The sequence below is a fragment of the Amphibalanus amphitrite genome, unplaced genomic scaffold (assembly GCF_019059575.1).
Source record: "Amphibalanus amphitrite isolate SeventyFive unplaced genomic scaffold, NRLGWU_Aamphi_draft 000063F_arrow, whole genome shotgun sequence".
NCBI lineage: Eukaryota > Metazoa > Arthropoda > Thecostraca > Balanomorpha > Balanidae > Amphibalanus > Amphibalanus amphitrite.
Window position 1 is genome coordinate 413106 of NW_024881559.1, and position 26783 is coordinate 439888.

The 26783-nt window shown below is 53.3% G+C and overlaps 2 protein-coding genes across 16 annotated transcripts in view; both read left to right on the forward strand.

Annotated features, from left to right (window-relative positions):
- Positions 1-2020, forward strand: part of LOC122378671 (V-type proton ATPase subunit S1-like) — a 32085-nt gene extending 30065 nt beyond the window's left edge. For 11 of the 13 annotated variants that reach the window (XM_043359993.1, XM_043359997.1, XM_043360001.1 and 8 more), the window contains one exon: positions 972-2020. In XM_043359993.1, coding sequence (XP_043215928.1) covers positions 972-1187 — 216 coding nt within the window. In that variant the 3' untranslated portion in view covers positions 1188-2020. The remainder of the gene's footprint in view (positions 1-971) is intronic. The other 2 variants (XM_043359994.1, XM_043359998.1) reach the window with 1 other exon arrangement.
- A 633-nt stretch (positions 2021-2653) lies between these two features.
- Positions 2654-26783, forward strand: part of LOC122378674 (proline-rich protein 36-like) — a 41421-nt gene continuing 17291 nt past the window's right edge. The window contains exons 1-3 of one of the 3 annotated variants that reach the window (XR_006256062.1): positions 2654-2882; positions 21079-21317; positions 22118-22288. Coding sequence is in view for 2 of the 3 variants with exons in the window: in XM_043360009.1 (XP_043215944.1) it covers positions 21090-21317; positions 22118-22288 (399 nt within the window). In the remaining variant the exon portion in view is untranslated. The remainder of the gene's footprint in view (positions 2883-21078; positions 21318-22117; positions 22289-26783) is intronic. The other 2 variants (XM_043360009.1, XM_043360008.1) reach the window with 2 other exon arrangements.

A 26783-nucleotide genomic window follows, 5' to 3' on the forward strand; every position in this document is an offset into this window, starting at 1 on the left:
TGAGGTGTGCACCGATTGGTTTGTGTGTCCCTATTACATGCCAAGAATGCAGTAAAAAAAAACTTCACGAAAAGTAAATTCAGCTAGCCTAAAATGCAATGTACTTAGATGACCTAGGTTGACCTTCACCTTGACCCTGACATCTGTACATCGTCGAATGACATGTTCCATGATAGGTGGGAGGTAGGACTAGCAAAATGATAATAATAATAATACCGAAATCAAGGTGTCAAAAGCTCACAAGACCCATAGCCAACGCAAGATATTAGGTATTTATTGGTCATTTGGGTCATGACATGACCTGAATGAATGAATGACATGACAGGCCATATCTCCGAAACCAAAAGCCACAGAAACTTGAAATTTTCAGTGGACGCTTAGAAAGGATAGAGAAGCAGCCATGCGAAAAAAAATCAGGCTTCTAGCTTTAAAAATGTTAAGTGCAGAGCAGAAAAACTAACTACCTAGGGGAGCGGGGGTGGCAACCAACCCCTTCATGTGCGGGCGAGGGTTAATAATATAGTTCATTATAGTTTTTACTTAAGTTGTGTATTAGTTATATACAAAAGTTAATATAACTCATATTAACTAAAATTTGATATTTAAAAATCACACAAACGTAATATCGTTTTTTTTTCTAGAACGATATTTCGCAAAACACGCAAACCCGCAAAACAAACGCATGCAGAAACATAGTGTAGCCAGGCCTTAAGCCTCTGTTGTGTTTTAACGTGGACTCTTTTCTTATCGCTTCTGATGGCAGAGTTGCGAGTGTGGTTGATTGTTTTCTACTTTGCGCCGTGTGCTCCGGGCGGTCGGTCGCATATCCGAGAGGCCGGTCGTCTGTGGGTGCTCCGGGCGGTCGGTCGCGTGTGGGTGCTCCGGGCGGCCGGTCGTGTGTGGGTGCTCCGGGCGGTCGGTCGGTGTTCCCGTTCCCTGTCTGACGGCGTCCGCGGCCCGTCCGTCACCAGGTGCAGGCGTTCTTATCGGACGACGCGCCCGAGACGTTCGGCCGCGCCTGGGACTGCACCACGTTCTTCACGATCCCGATCTGGTCAGGCCTGTTCCTGTCGCTGATCCTGCTGCTGGTGCTCGTCTGGTCGCTGATGATGCTGGCCAGCGTGCCCACCATGGACCGGTTCGACGACCCGCGCGGCCAGCCGCTGCACGTGCCCAACGCCGAGTAACGCGGTGGTGGGCGGCGGAGGCGGGTCCTCCTCCACCGGCAGGCTGCGCTACCACTGTGTACCGTACTGGGCATCAGCGGAGACCCTCACCGGCCGGCTGCGCTACCACTGTGTGCCGTACTGGGCACCATGAGTTCAGTGGACACCGGCGGCGGCGGCGGGTCCTCCCCACCGGCAGGCTGCGGTACCACTGTGTGCCGTACCAGTCACCAGCGGAGACCGGCGGCGGTGGCCCCTCCCCTCCCCCCCCCCCCCCCACCGGCAGGCTGCGGTACCCCAGGGTACCGTACCAGTCACCAGCGGAGACCGGCGGCGGCTGCGGGTCCCTCTGACCTGTTGACGGTACCAGTGGCCACTCAGTGAGAAAAGTTGCTAGATCAATGTTAGAAAGTATAACCGTGAATAATTGCAGAATATGCTTACTGTGAGTTTTTTGATTAAAACATTCCGAAGGTATGTGATGACTGATGATAAGATAATTTTCGTAATGTCATCAAAGGGAATGATTAACAAGCTAGGTGTCGAGCCAGTTTATGTATTCCTGGATTGTGGTGTGAGATTGCCGCTTACTGGAGGTAATATCTGTCAATGCCATGCTGTTTACAGATGTTTGTTTTGGAATGTTTTATTTTCGATTAATTGATACATTATAATAGGGTAATATGCACATTTTGACTTATTACAACCAGATAGCGCCTGGACGTCTATTGGCTGACGTAAATCACCAGATTGGTGCACATGTTTTTGAGACGTTTGAAATCAGTTGAATCGTATGTACTGGTAAGCGTGCCAGTGAATTGTGTGAGTCTGTGCATCAATACAGAAAGCTACTCATCATCATTTGTTTGTGCTTTTGTTCCGACTTGTGGTTTTGCGTTTTGACCTCAAAGCAACTGAACAGTTTGAGGCCATGTATGTACAAACTAGGCCGGTACAGGGTCGTGGAATGAAAGGAGATAAAGGGAATGAAGTCCTGACTTGGAAGGGCGTACCACGATGGGACAGGCAACCCGACCCGCTGAACGATCACCTCGAATGGGACACTCTTCGGCTGCTTTAGTGGGGCGAAACAATATGAACAAGGGAAGGAGGGGCTGTTCTGGATGCAGCTGGGAGTTTAGGTGTTGATCATGTTTAACTTATGCCTCTGCTTGATAACCTGTTCGCCTTCCGTTCCATTGTCATCCCTTTCCCATCTACGTAATTCTTTGTCAGACTGTAAGACTCGCACACTGCGGTATTATCCTCGCATCGCCTCTCTCTCTCTCTCTCTCTCTCTCTCTCTCTCTCTCTCTCTCTCTCTCTCTCTCTCTCTCTCTCTCTCTCTCTCTCTCTCTCTCTCTCTCTCTCTCTCTCTCTCTCTCTCTCTCTCCTATCCTTTCGCAACACTCCTTGTCCCGATGACTTCCTCACACTGTCCTGGCCATTTCAGAGAACTCCGGTCACCTGTGCGGACCTGTAGAACCAAGCGATTGGCGCTGTTGTAAGCCAGCGGGACACCTGGCGGTCAGGTGGAGAGCTGGCGTTTCTGTGGTCTGCCGTGCGGGCGCGGCGCGCGGGGTCGCTGCCGCCGCCGCCGCCGCCCCCGCGCCGTTCGGCCGGCGCGGCTGCGGCAACCGGTCGGCAGGGGCCGGCAGTAGCGCGGCACGTGTGGGAGCAGGCGGGGCCGGCCGACACGCGCCGTCCGACCGACCGGTGAGTACCGACGCCGACCGACACACCAGGGCCCGGTCACCCCATCGAACTGCCGAGATCATCGCGGTCTGATCCTTGGCACAATATGGACGCTCAGCCCCCCTCCCTCCCCATTTGCATTCGTTTGGGTTTGATGTAGGGGAAACCATGTGTTTTCATGAAGTGTTTGCTATGGTTTGCCATTGGTGTGTTCCTAGTGATTGCAGCGTGCTTCAGGCGCATCGCTACATGCCTGCACAGCCTTATTCTTTCATTGATCGAGGCATCAGATAAACTGATTACATAGACGTGTCACAAATCATTCGTCAATTAGAATGCGCTTTGTCGTCTGCGGGACGGGATCGCGTGGGCAGAGGCAGTTTTACCAGATGGGCCGTCGATAGGTCTCCAGTTGCGACACGACCGGTGTATTCAGTCTGGGGGAGGTGACGGGTGGCGAAACCCGAGCACGCAGCCCTCCCACGGGGCAGCTGCGAGGGTAGCTGGGGACAGCTGTGTCGGCTGCTTCCAGCCGTCCCCGTAGACCGCACTGTCTGCTCCCCGCGCCGCAGCGTTTCATGGGCGCGATCCTCACCTCGGTGAGAGGCGATGTCTCGGTTAGAGAGACCGTCTCTCGGTCCCACGGAGCTGGGCAGGTGTCCGTACCGTACCGCGCACACAGTCGGGGAGACCCTGCGACTAGCAGTCACCTCTGATCTATGCTCGTGAGTCATCGCCAGGCCATACACCGACTACCCTTCTGTTCAGTGGATGGGGCGAGATACAGACGTCATTTCTCGGGAAACCTACCTATGGACGGGAGACGGCTCCCAGGTGCCCTATAGTACGTGGAAGGTGTATCTGGCATTCGCTGTAGTCGTCCACAACCACAGCATGTCTTTTGGCTTTTTGAGTGGGTGCGCACTGCTGGCTGTCCACCAAGGTACATCTCGAATCCCGGTTATCTGGTCATGGATTGGTATTGGGTATATCGTCATTAAACGGTTAACTAACAAGGTGAAAATCCTGGGCTTTGCTTAGGTCGGGGCAACCTGGTTAGCATTTTGTTTTAATTTTCACTCTACAATAAGTAGATATTCGAAAATATGATAAATGAGTTAGCAAATGTTCACATAATCGAGGTTGCTCGGTTCTCTACATTCTCGGTTTTGTTGCAGTAAGGGTGTAGACGTTTTGTATAATCCAGCTTTTCCATTTTGAAACGTATTTAGACCAAAGTTTTGGGCCTAAACTTTTCAAAGTTGACTTCTCTTCTCGGCACCCAAACCCACAGCGGAGCCCAATCGTTCCGTCAGCTTGCTCTGCATGCTCCATTTCGTGTTTCACCGTATCGACATTCAATGTTTGAATCTATTATATTTTAACATTTTGACTGTGACTCGATTAGGCAATATTTTGTAAGATAACTGGCGAATCTCCATTTGTGCGACGAAACTGTGACGAACGGCGAGTCTCCATTTGTGCGACGAAAGTATGCGATAAGTGCCTAGGCATGAGTATGACGCAGGCCCAAGACTCGGTCCTTCTAATTATTAAAAAGAACGGCTGAATGCTCATACAGCTGGAGCCTGGAATCCCCGAGTGGGAGATGTTTGACAGAAGGGGGGTCGCCGCAGCAGCCATAGCGGGCCGGCTATCTCACCCCGCGATCGGCGCATTTTCTGGTTCTCTGTATAGTTACTGTATAAGCCGCACGCCCTGACTGGCTTAGTGTCGGTTTTCCTCCACCCCGTCTGTCCGGAAGGTGTCTCGTGTCGGGCGCGTCGGCCACTCGGGCGTCTGTGCTGCCGGGCGCGCCGGTCGACTGGGCTCGGCCCTGCCCGGGGGCGCCGGTCACCATGGTGTCTGTCCTGTCGGTTAGCGCCGGTCAGTGGTCACCCTGGTCCTCTTTTGGGGCGTTGGTCACTCTGGGATCGGCTCTGAACGGGCACGACGGCCCCTCTGGATCCGTCCCGGCCGGTCGGCAGGATGGCCGATGTGGCTGCTGAGCGCTGCTGCTCGTGGTGATCTGTGGCCATGTGCGATGCGTTGGCAGACGATGGGACTCGTTTGCGCCTTGGCCAGTCCCCGCTATCCACCCGCCCGGCACTCAATGACATGCTCACGGCGCCGGGCCGGAATGCGGCACCGCTCACGGCCACAAACGGTCTCCGTCGCCGACTGTCACGGCTCAGAGCCGGCCGTGTGCTACAAGAACGACCGTGGCGGAATGTCGGTTCCAGCCGTGACCAACGGCCCCGGTCAGACAGAACGCCGGCACTAGGCTGGGACCAGGTGTAGGTGGGTGCTGGGAATGAGTCGTCTCTGGCGTTCCTCTACGCGTCTCGCTCCCATCCGACCGCGCGCCGCATCATCGCCGTGCTATTTCCGCCGCCACCCCCGCCGTCTTTCTCCGGGTCGTGACCCGCTCCTTCCCGGGCGGCGCCCCTTCCCGGGCGAGTTACCATTGCGAGTTACGATCGATGGCAGCCGTATGTGTAACGATGGGTATCAGCTTCATCTCCTCTGGCCAAACGGCCGGCCAGCGACCCGCCGACACTTTCTATAATGCAGCGGGCATGCCTCAGAGTCCAGAGAGAATCAGCATGCTGCAGTTTATCATAATCGAGAGGCGTATTTCGGTCATGCCTCGCACATAAAACGTAGTGCGATTTGAGTTATGAGCTTGTTTCTAGGTGCTAACTAATGCAAATATTACTTCGAATCGTTAAGTGGAAACAACTGCAATAAATTACTGTCTGATCATATGCCGCCTTATAACCGATGATATTATTGTCTCATTATGACGAGCGGGCGGTGCTGTGTGTCGTTTCGTAAATGCGTCTGACTGATGGTCGACCGGCGGCTGTTGACATCCGATCAAGTCGTCAGCGCGGCGGCCGGGCGCCGCGCGGGTGCATGTCGCCGGCCGCCACTCGGCATGCGTCCGACGGCCCGATAGCCGGCGATGGGCGGCCGGCGCGCCGTGACTCAGGACGGCAGTCGCCAGTCAGTGCAGACAATCTGCGGCTGGAATCGGCCGCCGCCGGCCGTACGTCACTGCAAGGTGCCGCGTCACAGCCCGCCGTCCTCCGGACACATGTCGCGCATTTCTCAATCGTGCCGCGGCCCGCATATAAAACATGCACCCCCAGTATTCTCTCATGAAGTTTGGCAGATGATCGAGCGACCAGCGGCATATCAACGCGTATACGGAATTGGTGGGGAATGACGTAGGTAACGGGGCTTATTATAATTTATGAAACTCCGGTCTCCGAACTGTTCACCATTGCTGATGCAAACAGCGGCTTGCACCTGAAGCAGCGATGGCTTCTCCTTTGTTATGCCATTGGACTTGTCAGTCTTGCGGTGCTGCAACCTGAAAGTCCACATTTTAGGTAGGTATTGTTAATTAGAGGTGGCAAAAGATGAAAAATTTGGGAACCGGACTCGAACCAGACCCGACTGGACATTTGTGGAACCAGTTGGACCCGGTCTAAGTTGGAATCGGAACCATTTGGACCCGGTCCCCAAAAGTCAATTAATACTAATAACCGCAGGTTGTTTTACTTGTAGGTATCATAAGTGGCATAATGTAAAACAACCTTTTTTCCACTGGGAATACTCATGAGCTACTGTGTGTAAAGAAACATTCACTTCATTCACTTCATATTTTGCAATAATGTGTAGTGTGCACGATGTATAGTTTATGGTAGGACCCAGTTGGACCCGTCAGAAAGTTCCCAGGAACCGGTCTGGACCCATATGGGTCCAGACTGGTTCTTTGGACCGGGTCCTCGGGTCCACATTTTGCCACCTCTATTGTTAATGTATTGCAAAGGTGGAAGAATCTCCACTTATGTATTTATTTGTTTTCAACTACCATAGGTACTCGATCCAGCGATTGAGCGGCGCTGTGCACGATGGCACTGTGAACTGCAATGAACTGCACAGGGCAGACATCTGTATGACGTGGAACGGCTCGCCTTCGATCCATGTCTGTGCCAGTGCCATATAAAGGGCGGCGCTGGCAGACAGCACAGCGCCACTCCTCTATAACCTATACCGTCTCCGTCACACGAGTCCAAACTGCCACAGGGTGACCCACATCGAACAGTTGTGAACGCGCCAGCCGAACAACGGGACGACCATACTCGGCGCCGGTGCAATCCAGGAAGACGTCTGCAGTCTGCACTGACGCCATGGCATTTTTTGCGAACCCATCCGCATTTCGTGGATATGCTGAGATGTTGTGATGCCCAATGCCCATGCAATGCTTAGTGGAAGGGCTAGGATGCATAATGATATATAACGGCAACAATGGGTACAAAGGCGACGCTTACGACATTATATAGCGTTCCTACAGGCTACATAAAATTCGAATGTTGCGTCTGGATGAGAGGGATATTAAAGGGACCCTCCCACCTTAACATTAGATTTGAGTTGAGATAGCCAAAATGGGGTCCCTGGCTCACAATTACCGGTTTCGGCACTCACAACATCGAGAAATGCCTTAAATCGGAAATATTGAATTTCAAAATTGCAGCATTTTGATTCAGAGGGGCTAATGCTTAGGAATACCCCTCTGAATGTGTGACGTCAGCGCAGATATCTAACGATTTTCAAATGTTTGACTAAAACGTTTTGTAGCACGCGGTGGTATGTGCTATTTGCGCGCAACATCTGCCGCAAACGCCGCACTTCTAAAATAAAGTCGCTAGAAACAGCGGAGATCCCAAAAAAGTAAACAAAAGTAAAAGTCTAATGTCTTGAAAACCGGTGAATATTTTTCGGTGAAATTTGGTAGATATTCGTTTTCGCTCTTTCTGAACCGAGCGACATCACTTTCATGCCAATTCATAAACTTTTTTGAAGGTGGGAGGGTCCCTTTAAGTACGGACATCCGGCGCTCAGTTTACCCGTTTGGTTCACGTGTTCTCCGCTGGTGAAGTGCAGAGAAGATACCGTGCCACCACGCAACTTCAGTGCACTCCTGTATTCCGTTGACATTATCGACGAATCTGGACGTTCAATAACCTTGCTAAGTACTAGGAAAAGATGGCGTTGCCAAGCTACCAATACATTTCTCGCAAAGTTGTCCTGCTCCTGATGCATCAAATATTTTATCATCGTTCCGCTTTTTTCAGCTTATCTGCCAATGGAAATAGCATGGCTTTATCTCACGTTCGCTGCATGATGAGCGAATAATTAGGTAGGCACATACATTGTACTGACAATTATACATTCCACCCATGTTAGAAATGAATAATTTTATCTTCTTAAGAAAGTAGGAAAATGTCACTTCTACATAACCCTTTGCCTCTGCCATCTTCAGCGTGCAGTCGAATACCCATGGCTTCAGGCATCTACCAAAATCGCAGCCAAGTAAGAATTCGACGGGTTCTTCCCAGTTATAGAGTTTTGCCTGGCCGGTAAACGAAGGTAATGGATCGATCAATAATTTCATTGAAACGCCTAAAAAACATCAAAGTGTTCGGCGTTAAATGGAGGATTGGCCATGGGGTGATATGATAATCACTGCAAAAAGTTAGCATGCATTGCTGCAATAGAAGATCGTTGAAATTAGATAGCTATTAACTGATATTAACCTTGTTCAAACGTGGCCTGTTACCTATCTACTGCCGTTCACTTATTTCTTTTAGCATCAATCAGTCATGCGGGTAAATATCGTGATACTTGTCTTTGTTTATCTACACTCGACAATGTGTGGCTTACCTATACTTCAGCGGCAATCATTGTGATGTTCCTTCGGGCTTAACTAGAGATGTCAATCGGATACTGACTTTTTGATATACCGATACCAAACCGATACCAACTTGGTATTTGGTATTTCAAAGCTAATGCATTTGGTATTTTGTTGGTAATTGTGAATATTCACTAATCTAAAAAAGGCTGAGAATTTGGTAAAAAGTTGGCATTTCCCCCTCATATTCCCAAGTCGGTTCGGTTTTGGTATTTTCCATGGGTATTGTTTGTATTTGGTTTGGTATTGGTTACGGAGCGAGCGAAGCGAGCGTAGTCTTTCCTTAGATTAACAGAAATTTCTGAGTATGAGCGGCCGGCCGGCCGACCGGCCGGCCGTGCGGACGCTTTTGCGAGGCTTATATCTCAGCAACCACTTGACCGATTTACACGCGGTAATTTTTGTAGGGTAGCTTCATTCCTTCTACCAAGTATTGGACTATTCCCGATGCATGTGGGTGACCCCTTATGCACGTCCCACGTGCAAAACGAAGAGGTGTCACTTTTGTAATTGTTGCAATATCTCGGTAACTACTTGGCCGATTGCGCTGAAAGTTGGCATGTAGGTAGGCACCCACTAGGCACTGCATATCCATGTGCCAGAGTTGGGGTGCTGCTGCACGTGCGCACGTGCAGGGGTCGTTTCCAGATCTCGAGAACGGCTGGACCGATAGCGCTCAAATTTGGTACACGGTTAGGGACCAGTTAGTAGGATGCCGTGCACAAGTCAGTTGGGACCCATTTTGCACGTGCGCACGTGCAGGGTGCCGCTTCCAGATCTCGAGAACGGCTGGGCCGATTGTGCTCAAATTTGGCACATCGCTAGAGACCGGTTAGTAGGGTGCTGTGCACAAGTCAGTTGGAGGTACCCCTTGCAATTTCGCACGTGCAAGGCCCACCCTCTCCCTCGCTCCGTTAGTCGCCCGTCAAGGCGTTATACTGGTATCACGATTTTCTGTAATTGACATCACTAGGCTTGACGTACGCGGCACGTTTAGCGCTGAGTCTGACTGTCTACTGGCGATTTGGTGGCACTGAGTCAGGATTCCTCGCGCCGATCAGCGAGTTTCTCTGACGTATAGTCCTCTTCTCAGGAGTGCTTACGTCTAACTACAAGCTACGTTCGTGCATTTTTATCGACCGGTTGTCTGTTGGTTGCCTTTCTTAGCTAGCTGAGTCTGGTAACGTGCTTTTTTCTTCGGAGTGCCGCTTCTATTATCATCTGCTCGTTGGACAAGCGATTCCATTTGTATTTGCTCCAAGGGTCTCTTCGGTTCCAAGTAATGAGTCGATGCCCTGACCTCCTCGGGTCCTGATCTCAGCGGACCGTACCGTAGGCGTGGTCACATGGAGCGGATTGTGGTCCCTTATGTAGGTCCGCACTTTGGTTCGGCACCTCTCTCTCTCTCTCTCTCTCTCTCTCTCTCTCTCTCTCTCTCTCTCTCTCTCTCTCTCTCTCTCTCTCTCTCTCTCTCTCTCTCACTCACTCACTCACTCACTCACTCACTCACTCACTCACTCACTCACTCACTCACTCACTCACTCACTCTCTCTCTTCTCTCTTCTCTCTCTCTCTCTCTCTCTCTCTCTCTCTCTCTCTCTCTCTCTCTCTTTATCCCTGGGTGGGCCAGCTCCGAGTCCGGTCCCGTTCCCGGAATTCGGCTCGGCGCCGAACAGGGAGGTGGAGGAAGCCTAGGAAAGTCGCCGGCCAGCCAACCACACTGACCGCCTTACACTGGCTCATGCATGTATGCATATATGTTGGTGGGCCGCGTCTCGGCGGCGGACGGCAGCCGGCCCGGTCACGATAGCGTATTCAGCGCCGAGCGGCCGGCCGCCTTATTAGGAGGGCCGGCTCCGGGCCGAACCCGTCCAGTCACGTGACGCGCCGTGTCGCCGCGCCGGCCGGTCACGTGGTGTCGCCGCTCCCCTGTCCTGTCGGGAGCCGCCCACATCCGTCCCCGTGCGGCTCGCGCGCGACCGCCGCCCGTCGCGTCGGTAAAGCGCCGCCGCGCCGCCGTCTGGCCGTGCATTACTCCGGCCCGGCTGGCCGCCGCTGTCATGTTCCCCTTGTTCCGCCCTGTCCCGTCTGGTCCTAGTTATCTCATGCTATCTGAGACCACCCGTGCCATAGCAGTTTCGTGCCGCTCTACCCCGGTTCGGGCCGCTCTACCCCGGTTCGGGCATGTCTGAGTGAGCCCACTCCCGTCTAGGCCCCGTGCGAGCCCTGTGTGTATATGGCTGTGCTCACTGTCCTCCGTGGCATCTAGCTCGCTCCTCTGGAAGGTGATTCCCATCCAATTCTTCCCTAGTATATTCATCTGCGTTTAGCGGGTGGTTCCATGTCGAGCAGCGCCTGGCTCGGCCTAACCCGATCCCTGCACCTGTTGTGCGCCCTGAATCCCGAGTACGCCCGCTTCCTTTGTTGCGGTGACACCTGCCGCGGCCGGCCGGCGGGTGGCCGCCTAATACAGCGCCGGCCGTCCTGTCGGCCGGTCCTTATTCGGCCGCGGCCGGAAACCACCGGTGGATGCTCACCCCGGCGCGGCGGTCGGATGGCTCTGGTTCTCACAGGGACGAGCCGTGAGCCGGCCGGAGCGCAGCAGTCACGTCATATGTATCCAGACAGAGTGTCTTTGTGGCGCCGTGACTCCCCAGTCCGCTCGCCCGGCCAGTGTGGGGCGGTCGGGTCCCGAATGCAGGGTATCAGCGGGAACGGTCGGCGAGGATCCGGGAGGGAATCTGGAACACCGGCGGCGGCGGCTGAAACTAAGCCGACCGCCGCTGCTCGGCTGAAGTCGAGCCGGTTTCGCAGAATGGGCGTCACTGACCGATACGCTTTGTGATAAGAGCCTAACGGCCGGAATAGACAGTGAACGGTGTATTATCCATGCAAGCAGACACTAAACACTGTCTGGCCTACATTGCTCGTTGAGAGTTGATAACGTTCGGCAGAACTAGTTTTGTTTTAATATTCAGTGTTCCCTGGTTCCCAGCCACTCATGTTTTGATTTCAGAATTCAGTGTCACTCAAGGAGTCAAATATGGGCCGGGCTGCATGCATAATGTATCTCATTGACCTTCCAAACACGTCATAAACGCCTGACATCGACCTTCAGGGAAATGGAATCACGTTTTATGCGATGGCTGATTTGGATTCATCCTTTCCGGGACAACAACCAGTAGGTAATTATGCCAACTGCCTGCGGTGTAGGCTTCCAAGAATATTGACAAGTGCTTCCAGTAAGTGCATGACGATACGAATAATGCATAAAACGAATGCACGTCGTCAAGTTTGTACGAGCGATCCTTGCTCTGGATTGTACTTGTATGCTTACAATCGAAAGCGTGTCCTTTTCCTCGAGAACGCTACTCCCCCGTTTCTCCGTTGAGCCGTTGCCGACTGCGGAGTTTATCGTCGGTGACGTCAGCGCTCCCCGGGGCCGCGCCGGTGTGCTGTCGGCCCAACCAGGTCGGTCCGGCCGGGTGTAATCCGCGGCGGGGAGGCGGCCCGGCCGCCGATACCATCTGCGGTGCTCCTCCCCGGCCGGCGCGCCGCCGCTGATCGTTTTTCTCCCGTGGTCCGCCGCCGCCGCCGGCTCCGCGGAGGGCAGACTGGCGAATGTGGCAGATAGGTATAGGCAAGTCGATTGGATTTCGTGAACAGGCGGCGGGTTTCTAAGGTAGAATTCTGAGCGGGCTACTGCTTCAAAAACAACTGCAAGACTTTCGTACCTGCTTCTTTGTGATGACTATAACGCAAAACGGCACGAAATGTATACGAGCACTGTGTAGGCATGCCTATCAGCGGTCAGTAGTGGAGCAGTGCAATAGCGCATCAGTTTGACATTTTCCTTCGGTAAAGTTTAATAGTTCGATAAGCTATTGAATGCTGTTCAATTCGAGGGAGTGAGGGAGTGAGGCCAAGCTTGCGAGAAAGAGAAAGTGTGAGGCATTCTATTTGGTTGAAAACGTTGGGTGCTGAACGATTGTAAGACTTCCGACCTGGGTCCACATGCAATTCGGGCCTGGTCGGCCATACGGGTTGAATGTCTGTTCATTCATCACGGTTATAAATGACCCGCAATGCCCGTCCTTACACAGAAGGGGCTGACGCCCAGGCTTTGTGACTTGTTAGGCCCACCTTCCCAGCGAATTAACACTTTGCACGTGACAGCAGTGGCTATATTTAGCGCGGCGTTCCTTGTAAATGGACACCAATACCCGAGGTCTGTCTGGCTCCAAGGCGCTGGAAAGTGGAAGCATATGATAAAAAAAAAATACTAGGGAAGACCTGCTTGCTGCAGAGTGCTGACGAAACGAGCGTGCCATAACAAGGTGGGCGTATCACCAGGGGACTGTGCACTCGCTGCACCTGCAAATTAGCATTTGGTCCATTTCCGATGATGTCTGGCGGCGAGTCTGAACCTCCCTGTGACCGGGCCACTTTTACCGGGTGCTGTTGGTCTGTCACAGGCATCAGACCTGTCAACTTCGAGAAGTTTTACGTCTCTTCAGATTGGCCCGAATGCACTGCTCATGTCGTCCTGAGTGAGTCGCACGTTTCACTTTTTCCACTCTGACCTCACCGTCAAGCATCACAGCACGCAGAAACCACTCACGGAATGTCGTTACGTTGTTCATTATTCCATTTTTACCTGGATGACGGCCAGCCATATAAGGAGTTGCGATATATCAAAGCTTGAGTCAGGATTTACGCACCGTCTTCGAACAAAGCGTCGGTGCCTTGAGCCGTCATTGACTTATCGGGTGCTTTGATAAATGTGTACGGTCGACCTTCGGTAATTACCAGCGCGGGTCCGGGCGGGCTGGCCGCCGTTTTTCAGCCTTCCTGCGGTTAGCGGGCTGGAGGCCGGGTCGCGGGCCATCCATCAGTGCGCTCAGAGGGTGTTCGACGGACCAGTCCATGGACCAACACTGGTGAACTGTCGGCGAACCACGCCGCCGTCCTCGGCGGACAGGATTTCGGCACTGTGTTCCATGGGCGGGTCCATGTACCGACACTGGTAAGCTGTCGACGGGCCGCCCCTCGCGACAGGCAGATTGGTGAATGCGCCGGTAGATCCAACACCGATGACTCCGAGAACTGTGCTCGGAGAGTCGCCAAAGGGCCGTCTGGGGGAGACGTCTGCACGGCGGCGGCTCGGTACGGCTCGGAACGGCGCTGCCCGCCTGGCGTGACGGCCAGCCGTGGCTCCGACACGGACAGGGCGGGGCGAGGACGGCCTCCAGCACGTGCCGGACCGGCCGGAGCCACCGCTCACGCTGGGAGCCTGCGTGCGCTCTGTGTAGTGTGCATCCGCCCTTCCGGGCCGCCAGTCCTGCACGCGCGCCCTGAATGTCGGCTGCCAGTTGAGGGTTAACTAGCCTGTCATCAAATGGTAACGGAATGGCGGGCCAGTAGCTGGATGAGCGCATTGACAAAATGGATGTGTCCATTGTTATGTGCCTTGAAGTCGCTCGAGTTATCAAATGTGATAACGAGATGAGCCTATTATCGACTTAACTATCGGTGACATCTGAGGATGCCGTCAGATGGGCCATGTATACCCTAACGCTCACAGCACAGGGAATGAGGTGAATATCATCTTACCAGTATCATTTTGTAACATTATTTTAAGGGTTGTTACTTGTTTTTTTTTTACGTCTACCACTGTGTCGTGTAGCTACGACGTGTGCTCCCTTTATGGAAGGGATGGCTCAGAGAATAAGAATTAGGAACACTAGGTACCTGTGGCTATGTCGGGCTCCAATTACGCTCCTGCAGGCTGCAGCTCCCATCTGTGAACAGCGGTCAAAATGTCATTCACGACTGTCATTCACGAGAAAGTCAGTAGCGGCTGACGACCAGCGCCGAGCGCGGCACAGAGCGATGGCCGGCACCACAGTATCGAAGCGTTACTCTCACCTCGTTTGGCGCCGCACATTATAAACGTCACCGGTCTGCCCTCCCGTCCGCTCGCCGAGTCCCAACTCAGCGCCGTCCGTGAACGAACCGTGCCATCTCGTCCCGTCTCAGCACCGTTCCGTGAAGGGTCCGTGCCAGCTCCGCGGGTCGACTCCATGGAGCCGTGTTTCTGCCCGATCTCCGCCACCATCGGTGCGGCGGTCACGAGAGGAGGGCCCGTGTGTGGGAACTGGCCAGGGCCGACCGACCGCCGCCTGCCAGAACTGAGCCGCAGCTGCTCGGGTCAGGCCACACCAATGATGTTTACATTGCACTGACTTGTGACTGCCGGTGAAAATAAATGCTCTGTTTGTGTATGTCCTTGGTATAACAACGATGGTTTGTATTGTTATTTGTTCCAAAGTTCTTACATTCGATGGTCTTATTCTGTTGCCCATTCGTGACCTCACTCGCAAGCTGACGGCGCCGATACCAATGGTTGCTGAAACGTGCATGAATCAAGAATGGGAGTGGCTAGGAAATGCACCAATCATATTGAAACTGTGCGGATTAAGAGCCGTTAAGGGAAAGTGTGAAGGAAAATATCTGTGTAGATACTAAGAGGTAAATAACAGCTATTCTGAGCTCTTGATCATGTGTGACGTATCTGTACTATGGCCGCTAATATCGAAACGGTTTTGTACCTACAATATAAAATATAGCCAATTGGTTTCAAAGGTCAGTACCTACTTTCTGTTTTGAATATCAAATGCCCGACGTTTTTACCTAACCAGTGAGCGTGTTCAATGCATTTTTTGCAGACTTAGCGCTATTTCCTCATATCATGGCTTCAAGGACGAGGACAGTCAACATATGATCGGTCCTATTCGTCATGCTATTTCGTACACAGGTACATTTGCCGTTTCATTTTTACGCTTTTACGGCTTATGTCTCTGAGTAGTGCTTATCTACCTAAAAATGCAACTTCCTAAGTAACGGTGAATTTACCTCTGCACAGCAATGCAGTTTTGTGACACATAATATTAGATTCATGAGAAATCAATAGGCATTAAATTTGAAATGCATTCTTATCGCATATGCCACCTGCCTAACCTATCGGTCATTCAAGTACCTACGGCCCACCAAGATTCACACCAACACTGTAACGAATGCAAAGTTATGGACTAGGTATTGGGTAATCGATGCTAATGAGAGTTGATTTCTTTGGAAATATGGTAACCGATGCGCTGCTCAGTACTCACTCATCTGCCGTGACGCGTCTCCGTGCTGCGTCCGTTACAATCGGGATAAACAGTGACAAAGCGGTGGCGGGACATGACTGTTCTATGTAATACCGATATAAATGTCCCGAGTGTGACACCGTCTTCCCAATTTAAAATACGACAGAGTCGCGATCCTGTATATAAAGGCTTATGTAATGCCCTGGTGATCACTTCTGAGTATGCTTAAATGGAAGCCGTTTTCACGACGTTTCACTGGTGTTATTCCCCATACGAGGTATGATAGCCGGCAGTCAGTAGCTATGTAGATGCTGCCTCGTTTCGCTCGTTACGTTATCTGCTCCTCGGTATCAATGCATTCTCGCTATCACCGTATAGATCCTGATGGATGTATATGGAAACCCCGTCCATGAATCGCTCCCGTATAAATGATTACTGGGGATGATGTATCGAAATCGAAAATGAAAAAGTACCTCTCATGAAGACCGAAGCAGTTTAATAAATTGACGTCTCACCCGATGGGAGGTCCGCGCTTCTTAGAGAAAAGCGGCTGAAAAAAGACACCCTTGACCCGAGGTTCCATAAAGATAGACGGGCACTCAGCTCCACATGCTAAGGAAACGGCACGTCCTCCGCTACAAAGCCTTTAGAAGTGGCGCGTCTCCCATTAGTCATCGAGGTGGGAATTCGGCACGGCTGCTCTATCAGATGAACGCTCGGGCCGCCCTGGGCACGCGAACCTCCTCAGAAATGCCGGAACCATCGCGATAACCGACTCGGCTCCGAATTGCCTCTCATTTCCGCCCTGTTCAGGTGCCAGGATTAGTGAGTGGCCGCGATCGGGCGGAATATTAAACGGCCGGCACCGGCTGTTTGTGGCCGGCCGGGCCGGTCTGTGGTCAGGTCAGACCCGTTCCCAGTCCTGTCAGGCCAGGTCAGACTGGGCCGTGTCCGGGTCGGTTCAGGTCAGTCCGGGTCAGTTACGGCCAGTCCTGTCAGGTCAGGTCAGACTGAGCCGTGTCCGGGTCGGTTCAGGTCAGTCCGGGTCAGTTACGGCCAGTCCTGTCAGGCCAGGTCAGACTAGGCCGTCAGTGTCCGGGTCAGTTACGGCCAGTCCTGTCAGGTCAGGTCAGGTCAGACTAGGCCATCAGGTGGGGTCAGTGACGGCTAGTCCTGTCAGGTCAGGTCAGACTAGCTCGGCTCCATACGGGTCAGTCCACAGTGACCCGGTTAGGCTATTGGTTACCTATTGGTGAGGTGGGGTCGGTTCCGCTGGACCCTGGTAGGGACGCTGGGGGCCAGTCAGTGGTTCGAGGTCACCCGGAGAGTCCTTCCGCTGCGTCTGATGGGAGGCACTGCTCGGTGCGTGCCCGGCGCCGGCCGACCACGCCGCCAATCAGATCAGATCGGCGCGCGAGGTCACACACAGACAGACAGACACACAGACCGGCCCACCTAAACGCGGGAAGCGCGGCCGTCACGGGCGCAGATGTCGCCGGGGTCAGGGCCGATCAGAGTCAGCGGGACGGTGGCACTTTGAGTGGCGATTCAGCCACTGCGCGCCCCGCCCCGGTGCTGTGTTGGCCTGCCGGACCGGAGGAGGCTGGGTGGCCGCGGCGGCCCATCACCGTCGTTCCGTGCCTGGCGCCGCGGCCGGCCGGTGACACGCTCTGCCGACCAAGCCGTCACCGAGCCAGCCGAGCTTGTTAACAGTCCCACACACTCTGGCTGCGGTGTCGGTCCCAAATACGGCCCTGTGCGCCGCGTGGGGAGTCGAGCACCTGCGAGCTGAACGCCATCCGACCCAGCCTGTCAGCCTATCGAGCGCGATCTCCATACACCCGTTTTCAAGAGCACCCGATATTTTAATCGCTGTTCTACGACATAGGCGAAACTATGCTCTGATATTCTCGTCCCAAAGAAGGTCTCGTCAAACAAAATACAAAGTGAGTCTAGGAAAACGGTTCTTTGTTCGGTTGTTTCGGGTATCGGCTGGATCCGTCCTCCAGAGATTCTATGTATTTAATCATCGTTTGTGTGTGTGTCGCTGCTGGGGAGTGGTTGGGTCAAAAGTTCAGGGTAGATTAGTGAGTCCAATAGTTTTGGTGGTTGGACGATAGGTAGGTAGTGTTCTTCGGCCTTTGGCATTTAATTATTTTGTCCGTTAATCAATCATCGCATTTCGTAGCAACAGGGCTGCGGAGTCGGAGTCGGAGTCGGAGTCGGTCGGAGTCGACAGTTTTGACCGGAGTCGGAGTCGGAGTCGATTTTAGAAACCCGAGCCGGAGTCGGAGTCGGAGTCACCGAAAATCTGTCGACTCCGCAGCCGTGCTAGGTCTGCGGAGTCGGAGTCGGGAGTTGGAGTCGGTCGGAGTCGACAATTCTGCCCGGAGTCGGAGTCGGAGTCGGAGCTGGTTTTTGAAAGCCGAAGTCGGAGTCGGAGTCGGAGTCGCCGAAAATCCATCGACTCCGCAGCCCTGCGTAGCAATAGCTGTGCTGCCGAAATGATTTTTTTCCCGCGTTTCTCTGAATAATAACTGAAAACTGCGTCCATACAAATTAAGGTTAATTGTAATTTGGATTGTCTGCCCTCTGCATTTTACAAGTACCGTGCACTGCTGCCGGTTTTAACATATAGCCTGGCTCATCGGATAAAAACACAAGTAGTCGGCATGTTAGATGCGGTGCATGCAGATGCATGTGATGTTCAGTAGCACGGTTTTTAGTGATCTGTTGTGTCTTTTTTTGCATAGCATCACACATGATGAGCGATACAATGAACATTTCAACTATGTAGAAGTAGTCGCTATCTTCTGCGGTTTAAAACTCTTGGTTTTGCTCGGTGCACTGTCAGACGGTAGGCTGCCTGGTAACATTTACACAGCACGACATGTTTGTTCAACATAGCCGCCTCAGCGGCTCTCGCATTGACGGAATGCATTTTTATCAACATGCTAAGCTGATGCAGTTCATTTCTTGGTCACCGGCTGCCTTCAGAAGCATAACAGCACAGCCTGTTCAGTTAACCTTTTTTTACTTTATCCGGTCTGAAGTGTGAATGGCCGCCAGATGTTTTTGTACTCGTCTTCCGGGGCTATCTGATGCTCTGTCGATCTACGCTACGATTCGTGGCGAGCTGTTTCACCGGGTCAGGACGGCCGGGTCAGGACCGCGGGGTGATGGCCCGCGATCGCTCGCCCCTTTGAGTTGCGGCGGTGTCCGTCCGGTTTCCTGGGTCTCGCTGTTAGCCTGCATACCTACGCAGCTGTGTGTTGACGTTCCAGCCGGCTCGCTGGCGCGGTGGCGATGGCGCTTCGCCACTGTGGGCGTTCCGGGCCCGGCCGGCCGGCTGTTGTCACCCCGGTGGGCCGTGGGCCGGTCCTTGCCCCCGTGCGCGCTATAAAACCCACTCGTCAGTCGGGCTGGCTGCTATCTCGGTAGTATCGCCTGCAGCGGCCGGGGTGTTTGCAATGTCGCCGACGTCGCACAGCTGCATTGTGCGCGTGCGAGGGACGCCAGCACACCGCGCGGGCGGTCGCGGACTGCGACTACCGGGCGGCGCGGCCGCGTCGGCACCGAGGGTCTCCTGCATACCTGCAGACCTGTCCCGCGCGACACCCACGGCGGCTGTGACCTCTGAACTGGCCCGACCGCGGCGCCGAGATGTCTGCGGGCCGACAGGTGCTCTGTGTCGGACGCCACGGCGCCGGAGCGGTCTGACAGCACCGAGTACAGCACTGACTCTAAACGGACAGTTCTGTCACCCGCAGCTGTGCTGCGGCCGCCCGCGATCTGCACTAAATCTCCGCACAGATCGCTGCCCGTCGGTTCTGTCCGCCGTGCCGGCTAATCTCAATCTATCGCGCATTGGTTCCTCCGCGGCAGAGACCGACCGCTGAATGTGACAGTCGCAGCGGCGGACTGAGCCGAGTGCCTGTCATCGGGCCGAAATCCGCGGCCGCCCCAGCGCGTCAGATCGGTCAGTTCCGCGTCGTGTTATCTCACGCGTTACGCAGCCGGGCAGGGCAGGAGCGGCTGGACCAGGTCCGCCGGCGGTCGTCGTATCACCCGCGCGACCTCGCGCCGCTCCAGTTGGTATTCACCTGGCGTCAAGGTGACTGCGCGCCGCCCCGGGCCCGCTTCCGTAAAAATAACCACTCGACGCCAGCAGGGCGACTAATTTATCGCCCCCGATGTCAAGCACGTAATTGGGTTTTATGCGTGTGGGGGCCGGGGCAGCGCACGGCGTGCCCCTCTGGTAAGTGCGGCCGTCAATGGCTAACTGCCGACCTCGACCCGCAGCCGACCTGCTCAGCGCCCAGCCCCGGGCCCGTGGCGGGCTCTCAGAGACGCCCGAACTGCTCAGTGCTCAGCCCCCGGGCCCGTGGCGGGCTCTCAGAGACGCGCCCTGCAAACAGATGATTCCATTGAAATGCTACTTCCACCTCTAACGAGATCATTTGCTGTGATAATTTGAGTTTCGAACTAGGACATAATAAGCTGAAATAGGCATCGGTTATAAATGTGCAGAGGACAGTCTTTGCCATCAAATGCCCGTATCGCTTGAACTTTGCTGAAACACTACATTGACAGTACGAATATGGAGAAGCCTGCCATGCGCGGCAGTCGTTTAGAGTCGGTATGAGTATGCCGTCTCGACCAGCAGATAGAGGCAGACCTATACACTGGTGTAGGTACTGCAAGGGCGCGGTCACCGGGGCCCTGAATCGGAGACCGGTCCGGTCCCAGCGGTTACCGTGACATCATGCGCCGCGGAACTGGCCATGCGGCCAATGTCGCGGTGGCTGTATATTTCGTGGTCAGGTTTTTATCGGTGGGGACACGATTGCTACATTTGCGCGACAATCGATACAGCTATGTGAATTCCTTCCACTTTTCCTATACACGACCGTTTATTTGACAAGCTAAATGCTTAGCTAGACTGTCTGATAGCGCCAACTGCAAATGTTGCTACCGGGAAAGTGGAGGATGATTTATAACAAATCGTGCATTTAAATGTCGCCCTTATGCATATATACAATGCATTTGCATGAATGAACCACTTTATCCCTTTTTTCGTTTAAGCTTCCTAGCGATATGCGCCTTTATAATTGATAGACATGCTGAACACCTGTAATTGGCCATTAAAAGATGGTGCTACATGCTATACATATAATGTCATTAATGAAAAATAGGTTGTGAAAGGTATTCGATGGTATATACGATATGTTGTGCCGTTTCAGCGGTGAGACGCTGTGTGTGATGCCGTTTCAGTAGTAAGATGATATGTTTTGTGCCGTTTCAGTGGCCGGTAAGATGAGCGTCGTTGCCAGCGACATTCTGTTCGTGCGGGGCGACGGCGGCTACCGGCCCGGCCTGACGTCTCCAGTGGCTTCGCTGGACCTGGTGAAGCAGACTGGAGGCCCCCACTCGAGCTCCACGGTCAGCTCCAAGGACAGCGCCGTGTTCGATGAGTTCCACCACTCGCCGCGCTGGCTGGCCAAAAACCGCCACAACGCTCAGAAGGCCGCCAAATACAAACAGGTCAGCGGCCGAGCGCTCCTTTTGTGCCGCTGCTTGTGCAGTTATGTGCCGCGCGGTAAAATGATGTTGTAAGTGGATTGTAATCCTTTTAAATGACAAAAGCGATATTAATGTAGCTCTAAAAATATGTTCCTTGCTTCAAAACTATTATTCGTCTCGTAACATCAAGGGGTCTATGGATATTCCCACAATCTTTGCTCGCATTGCATATTTCATTGTCGATGGTATTTCTCTAAATTTTCAATAGCCCAATAAGCTGGCCTTAGAATGGTTACTATGAGGGGTTACCGGAGAATTATTCATTGCAATACGAAGGAACCGGTATGAATATTTCACCAATGCGCACTTCTGCATGAAGCTCTGTAGGCATCTGACGATTGCTCATCGCTCCTGTCTCATTATCTCCATTCCGACAGCTTAGTACGAATGTGACAATGGCGACATTCAGCTCCCACGGGCCTGCCCGATCTTAAAGCTTTAGCTCTGTATAATGACGCGGAACAAACCACACACAGTGTTGTCTCTCCAGCAAACCATTGTATTTATTTCTGATAAAAATGCAAATGTCACAGGACCATAAAATTGACGGCCAGGTGTTTTCTTTAATGTTCTCATAGCTATGCATTGCAAACCCCAGGACCCTACTCACAATATGTTATAAACATACGTGCTCCAAAACCCTTCCCACAGGCCTGCCTTCCTGCTCCTGACTCGCTGGACAGTTCGCTCCCACATGGCGGTCGCAGTGGTCAGCGGCCTGTCGGGCTGTGTGACGGCGCCATATGTCTCTCTGCCGGCAGCTATTCGGCTCCCAGCCGCGACCCGATGGCCCGGCCAGCTCCGGGACGCCCCCGGTCAGCGGTCTGACCTCTGTGACCCCGGTCAGCGGGCCGGCGGGCCAGACGGGGTCAGGCGGACGGCGGCCGCCGCTGCCCGCCGCCAGGAGTTCGCTGTCGTCCATCACATCACTGGTGAGAGCCGGGGACGTCCCGCCGCTGCCACGGGCAGACCTCTCTCTCTGCAGAGAGGGCTCAGGGACGGGGAATAGGCACCAGCGGGTCCAACGGCCGTACCCCGGACCGTTAATGCTGCTCACTGACGGGCACCAAACACAATGAGCCATGCAAATATCATGTACTGGTTTCCTATGTTACTTGTTGAATGTTGTCGTATATTGCAATATTAAGCCGTAAATACATGCCGCTGCAATGTTCATAGAGCACGCTGGCCGTCTCTCGTCCGACAGAGAAACACAATGGCCACTCTCACTGTCGTGGGGTGCACAGTCATCATTTGCAACGAACATGTCTCGGATGCTGTCAAGCGTCCTTTGATAGCCTTGGAAAGCTTCGGCGACTGTAACGTCTCGTTCTGCATGAGTGCTGCATGTTTCAGATGGGTCTAAGTGGTGGGCGGTGGGCCATCGTCGTGCATTATTCATTACTTACATCACACGCGAACTGGCAAACTCTGCACTGGGAAGAGTGAAAGCTCGTGAAAGCTCGGTGGTGCGAAACCGTGTGAACTCTTGAACTGGACCCTTTAGCGTCCTATAAATCGGATAATCCCAACAACAGTTAAATCAATTGCCGAGCATTGAGCTTAAATAGTGCTACTGCCGAGCAATTGCTTCCTTTTTATTCTTTGAGTTCTCGAGTGAAATTGTTAGTTGGTAAGGTAGGTGCTTGCCTGGATCCTCATTTTTTTTTTCTTTAACACGAAGCCATGGACATAACTAGGTGAGACTCCAATAAAAAGAAGTTCATAAAGTCCAGTGAATTGCCTAATTGAAACACAAAGACGTCTCAGTACATATAATAGTGTTTTCGCGACGACAAGCGTGAGCACTTCAATGGCCCTATTTTGAAAGATTGTTGATTGCAATTGCATCCATATTTATATCTTCGGCAAATTTTATATTATGGGTCCTAACATATTCCGTGACTGTATGTTTCACGACAAAGTCGCTTGTGTTGAGTAAATTGTCTTTTGAAATCATAATAGTATCCGTCCAACCAAATAACGTTTGCTAACTAACCGTTTCCGATTAACCGTTTCCAAACGGCCGTTTGACCGTTTGGAGGGGATATGAATTTTACGTACAATTCTCCTCAGAGGCGCGCAGCTCGACATATAATCCTCCAAACGGGAGGAGAGCGTATGAGAGGAGCCAGCGGCCCCGCTCAAGGCCAGATTATGTCGGTGGGCGGAACAAACCGGGGCCATACGATATGGCATGTTAACCCTTCACCCCTTGCCGCTGACATCGTGCTTGGAATTGCCCAATAGCTATCCGGTAGCATGACCGATGCTATTAATTCTAGTTGTCATATTTTTATATATTATCTCTTTAATGAGCCATGCGATTTCAAAAGACTTTCAATATAAACGTTTCCCTCCGCTGCTTATCGTGACATCGTATTTGCATGTTCCATGCATCGTATGCCGTAGGCTTAGGCAGGCGTCTAATTTGCATCGGTACTTAATTTGAGCACAACATTGATGCAGCGGATGTGTTGCATTAATCCTCACAAATTTCGTTCCCGGTATAATATTACATTCATGATACAACAGTTAATCGGATGTGGCCCCTGACGCCTTGAATGCGTTTTATACGGAGATCGGTGTAAAAACGGCCCAATCTGTTACCGTCGCGCGTCCCCCCGATTTCCGTGAGCTGCCTGTTCGACTTCCCCGCAAGTATTCTCAAATAATAGCATCGAGCTGCAGTAAAAAAAGCAAAAACTTAATTGATGGCTCGCATATGTTGCAGGCCATTCATTGCTAATCCGTGCGACTGTCGCATACCGTGCATTCTAACAGGACGGCAGGCCCTCGCCGACTGGAGTTTACGACTGACAGCGCCGGCACCCGTGAATGGTGGGCTATATGTGCGCGCGCTGGTGCGTGATCGGAGCTGAGAGGAGAGGGCCGCGCCCGGTCGGCCTCCGCAGGCGGTCCCTACCATCCATCTCCAGCTCTGCGGATCACCGAGACGGCCGGGGACAATGGCCAGCGTCCGAGCGTCGCCGGCAGTGCGGTCTCACCGGTGCTGCCCGGCGCCGTGTGTAGGCGCGCGGCCCGCACTGAGAGGACGGACGGCGCACCGGCCTCTGGTGGGCTGAACTGTCCCGCTGGGCGCGGGGCTGTCTCCGCCGCCGCGGAACTCGCGCGCTCGGAGACCTCGCCGTGGACAAATGGTCAGCTGGCCGGCCCGAGTCGCGGCCGCCCACTGACCCTCACCTTGTAAAGCCGTCGCCTTGTTCCCGTCAGTGGCGACCTTGGGCCGGCGGGCCGCCAGGACCAGCTGAGGGCGACGGCGGCGCCGTCGGCGGCCGAGTACCGCACCTCTGACTCGACCAGTGGCGTACAGGCGGCGCCCTGGTTCTGACCCCTCGAATGGTGTCGCTGTCAATCAAGCCGACAGGCCGGCAGACAGCCAAGTAGGTCGCGTTTGAAGAGTTTGGATAAGAACTGATCGATAACCTTCACTCTCGACACTTCTCTTCACACTTGAGCTCATCAAAATTCACGGCACGCGTCGTCCTTAGAACGCACCCGGCCTGTGAGCCGGCAGTACCTAAAGCCGGACGTTTAACGGAATGGGTGACTGTGCTAAGAGGATTTCTGACAAGCGTTTTTAGAAGGAATCTTATGAGATGAGTCAATTTTTGCGACCTAAAGGACTCATAGAACTCATACAGATTTGGAAGCTCATGTAGGTATAGATTGCGTAACTGCCGCACGGTTTGGCGATGAGGATGACATATAGCCAGAGGTGGAGATCTCGGGGGGGGGGGTCAGGACCCCCCTGAAAACGAATTACTGCTCTGTACGTCAATGGTACTGCATTTTTTATTGTTGACAAGTATTATTAACGGAAAAGAAAATATCTTAGAATAGTTCATAACAGTTCATCATAAAAACGGGAGGTTAGTCAAAGCCCAGGCCTCAGACCACTCATTGAAGGTCCTTATCGGTTACAACGCAAGTAATTTTTCAGGACTAAGCATAAACGATTTACAGGTAATAACTCAGACACTTGTGGGTTACTTCTTAACACGTTGGATCCACTTCAATACGTCCTGCATAATGCTTAGTTATGTGGAAAATCTTCAGAAGTTTCACTGTCTTCCCGTCATTTTAAGAGCACACCAACAATAGGCACTGGTAGTTAGGGACGTTCTAATCAAGCGCTTACATTTAATGCCATGCCGGTTTTCGATCCTTGACAGACCAAGTTATGCATAGTTATTGAGGCTATTCACTGATAAAGTGCTCAATTTGTATGTACGCCAATATACCATATAATTGTGATTTGTGCTATACCTACCTAAAAAGCTGAGTGGCTTGCTTAGCCATGCATGTTGAATTCAATGAGGCATTTAGGCATCTCAGTTGTCACGACTTTTGGTCAACGGATAAAATGTCACAAAGCGGCTTGGTAACATAAAACGGTTGTGTTTTATGTGCTGTCAGGTACTTGGGAACACAGGTTTTGCAAACAAGTTTGACAAGCTTCCTATGTCTAAGTCGAGCTCATGCCCTCACTGCAGTTGGATCATGAATGCATTACATCGGTTTTGCATAATAAATTCGATTATTCGGCATTTAAGCTGCATAGATTGATTGGACACTACTGAGCCAGATGCGACTGACTCGATTTCGCAGCAGCTGAGTGCCCCTGTAAGCCGGCGACTAGTGGTGGCTGTTTGGCTGTTGTATAACCGCCGGATGTCTGCCAATGTCGGTGTATCTCCGCCACGGGCCGGCGTGTCCCAGCGGTCCATTGACAGTCCTGTGTAGTGGGCGTATCGTCCGGCGGCCGGCGGTAACCATTGTACGGACCCCGCGGGCCACCGTTTGGGGAGTGCGACCGCTCGTTTGGGGGCGTGCGGTGGGCCGGTCAGTCCCATTGACACCTGCCGGCGCACCTCGCGGCCCATTCAGCCGCCGCATAGACGCGCCAAGGCCGCCACACGAGAGCCGTCCGTGTCGGTGGCATGTTAGTGTGCGGTGCGGCAGCAGCGTCCGCCCACCCCTCTCCCGGCCCTGCCCTGCTCGGTCGGCGCCCCGTCCTGCATTCCGTGCCCGCCGCTGCCGCAGCAGTAAACGACGCGCAATGGTCGGTGACGGCGGCGGGCTGCGGTGCCGCCCGGCGACTCACCACACCCTCGACCCCGGCGCCACCGGACCTCGCGGGCGTGACGTCACAGCCCCCGTCGGCCGGTCAGTGTGAGATGAACAGGAGTGAGATGGACAGAGACGGTGCCAGATGCAGTGAGTGGTGATGTGGTGAGACGGGCGCGGACAGGCCGTGTAGACAGAATCCCCTCTGAACGAGTGCGACTGGCGGTCGATGTGGACCAAAAACCACCGTCAGAGCAAGATCCTGACATGAACGGGGGGAGCCGAGACCCAAGCGGCTCCGACCGACGGCAGCTCGGTGTAGGCCGTGGCCCGCCG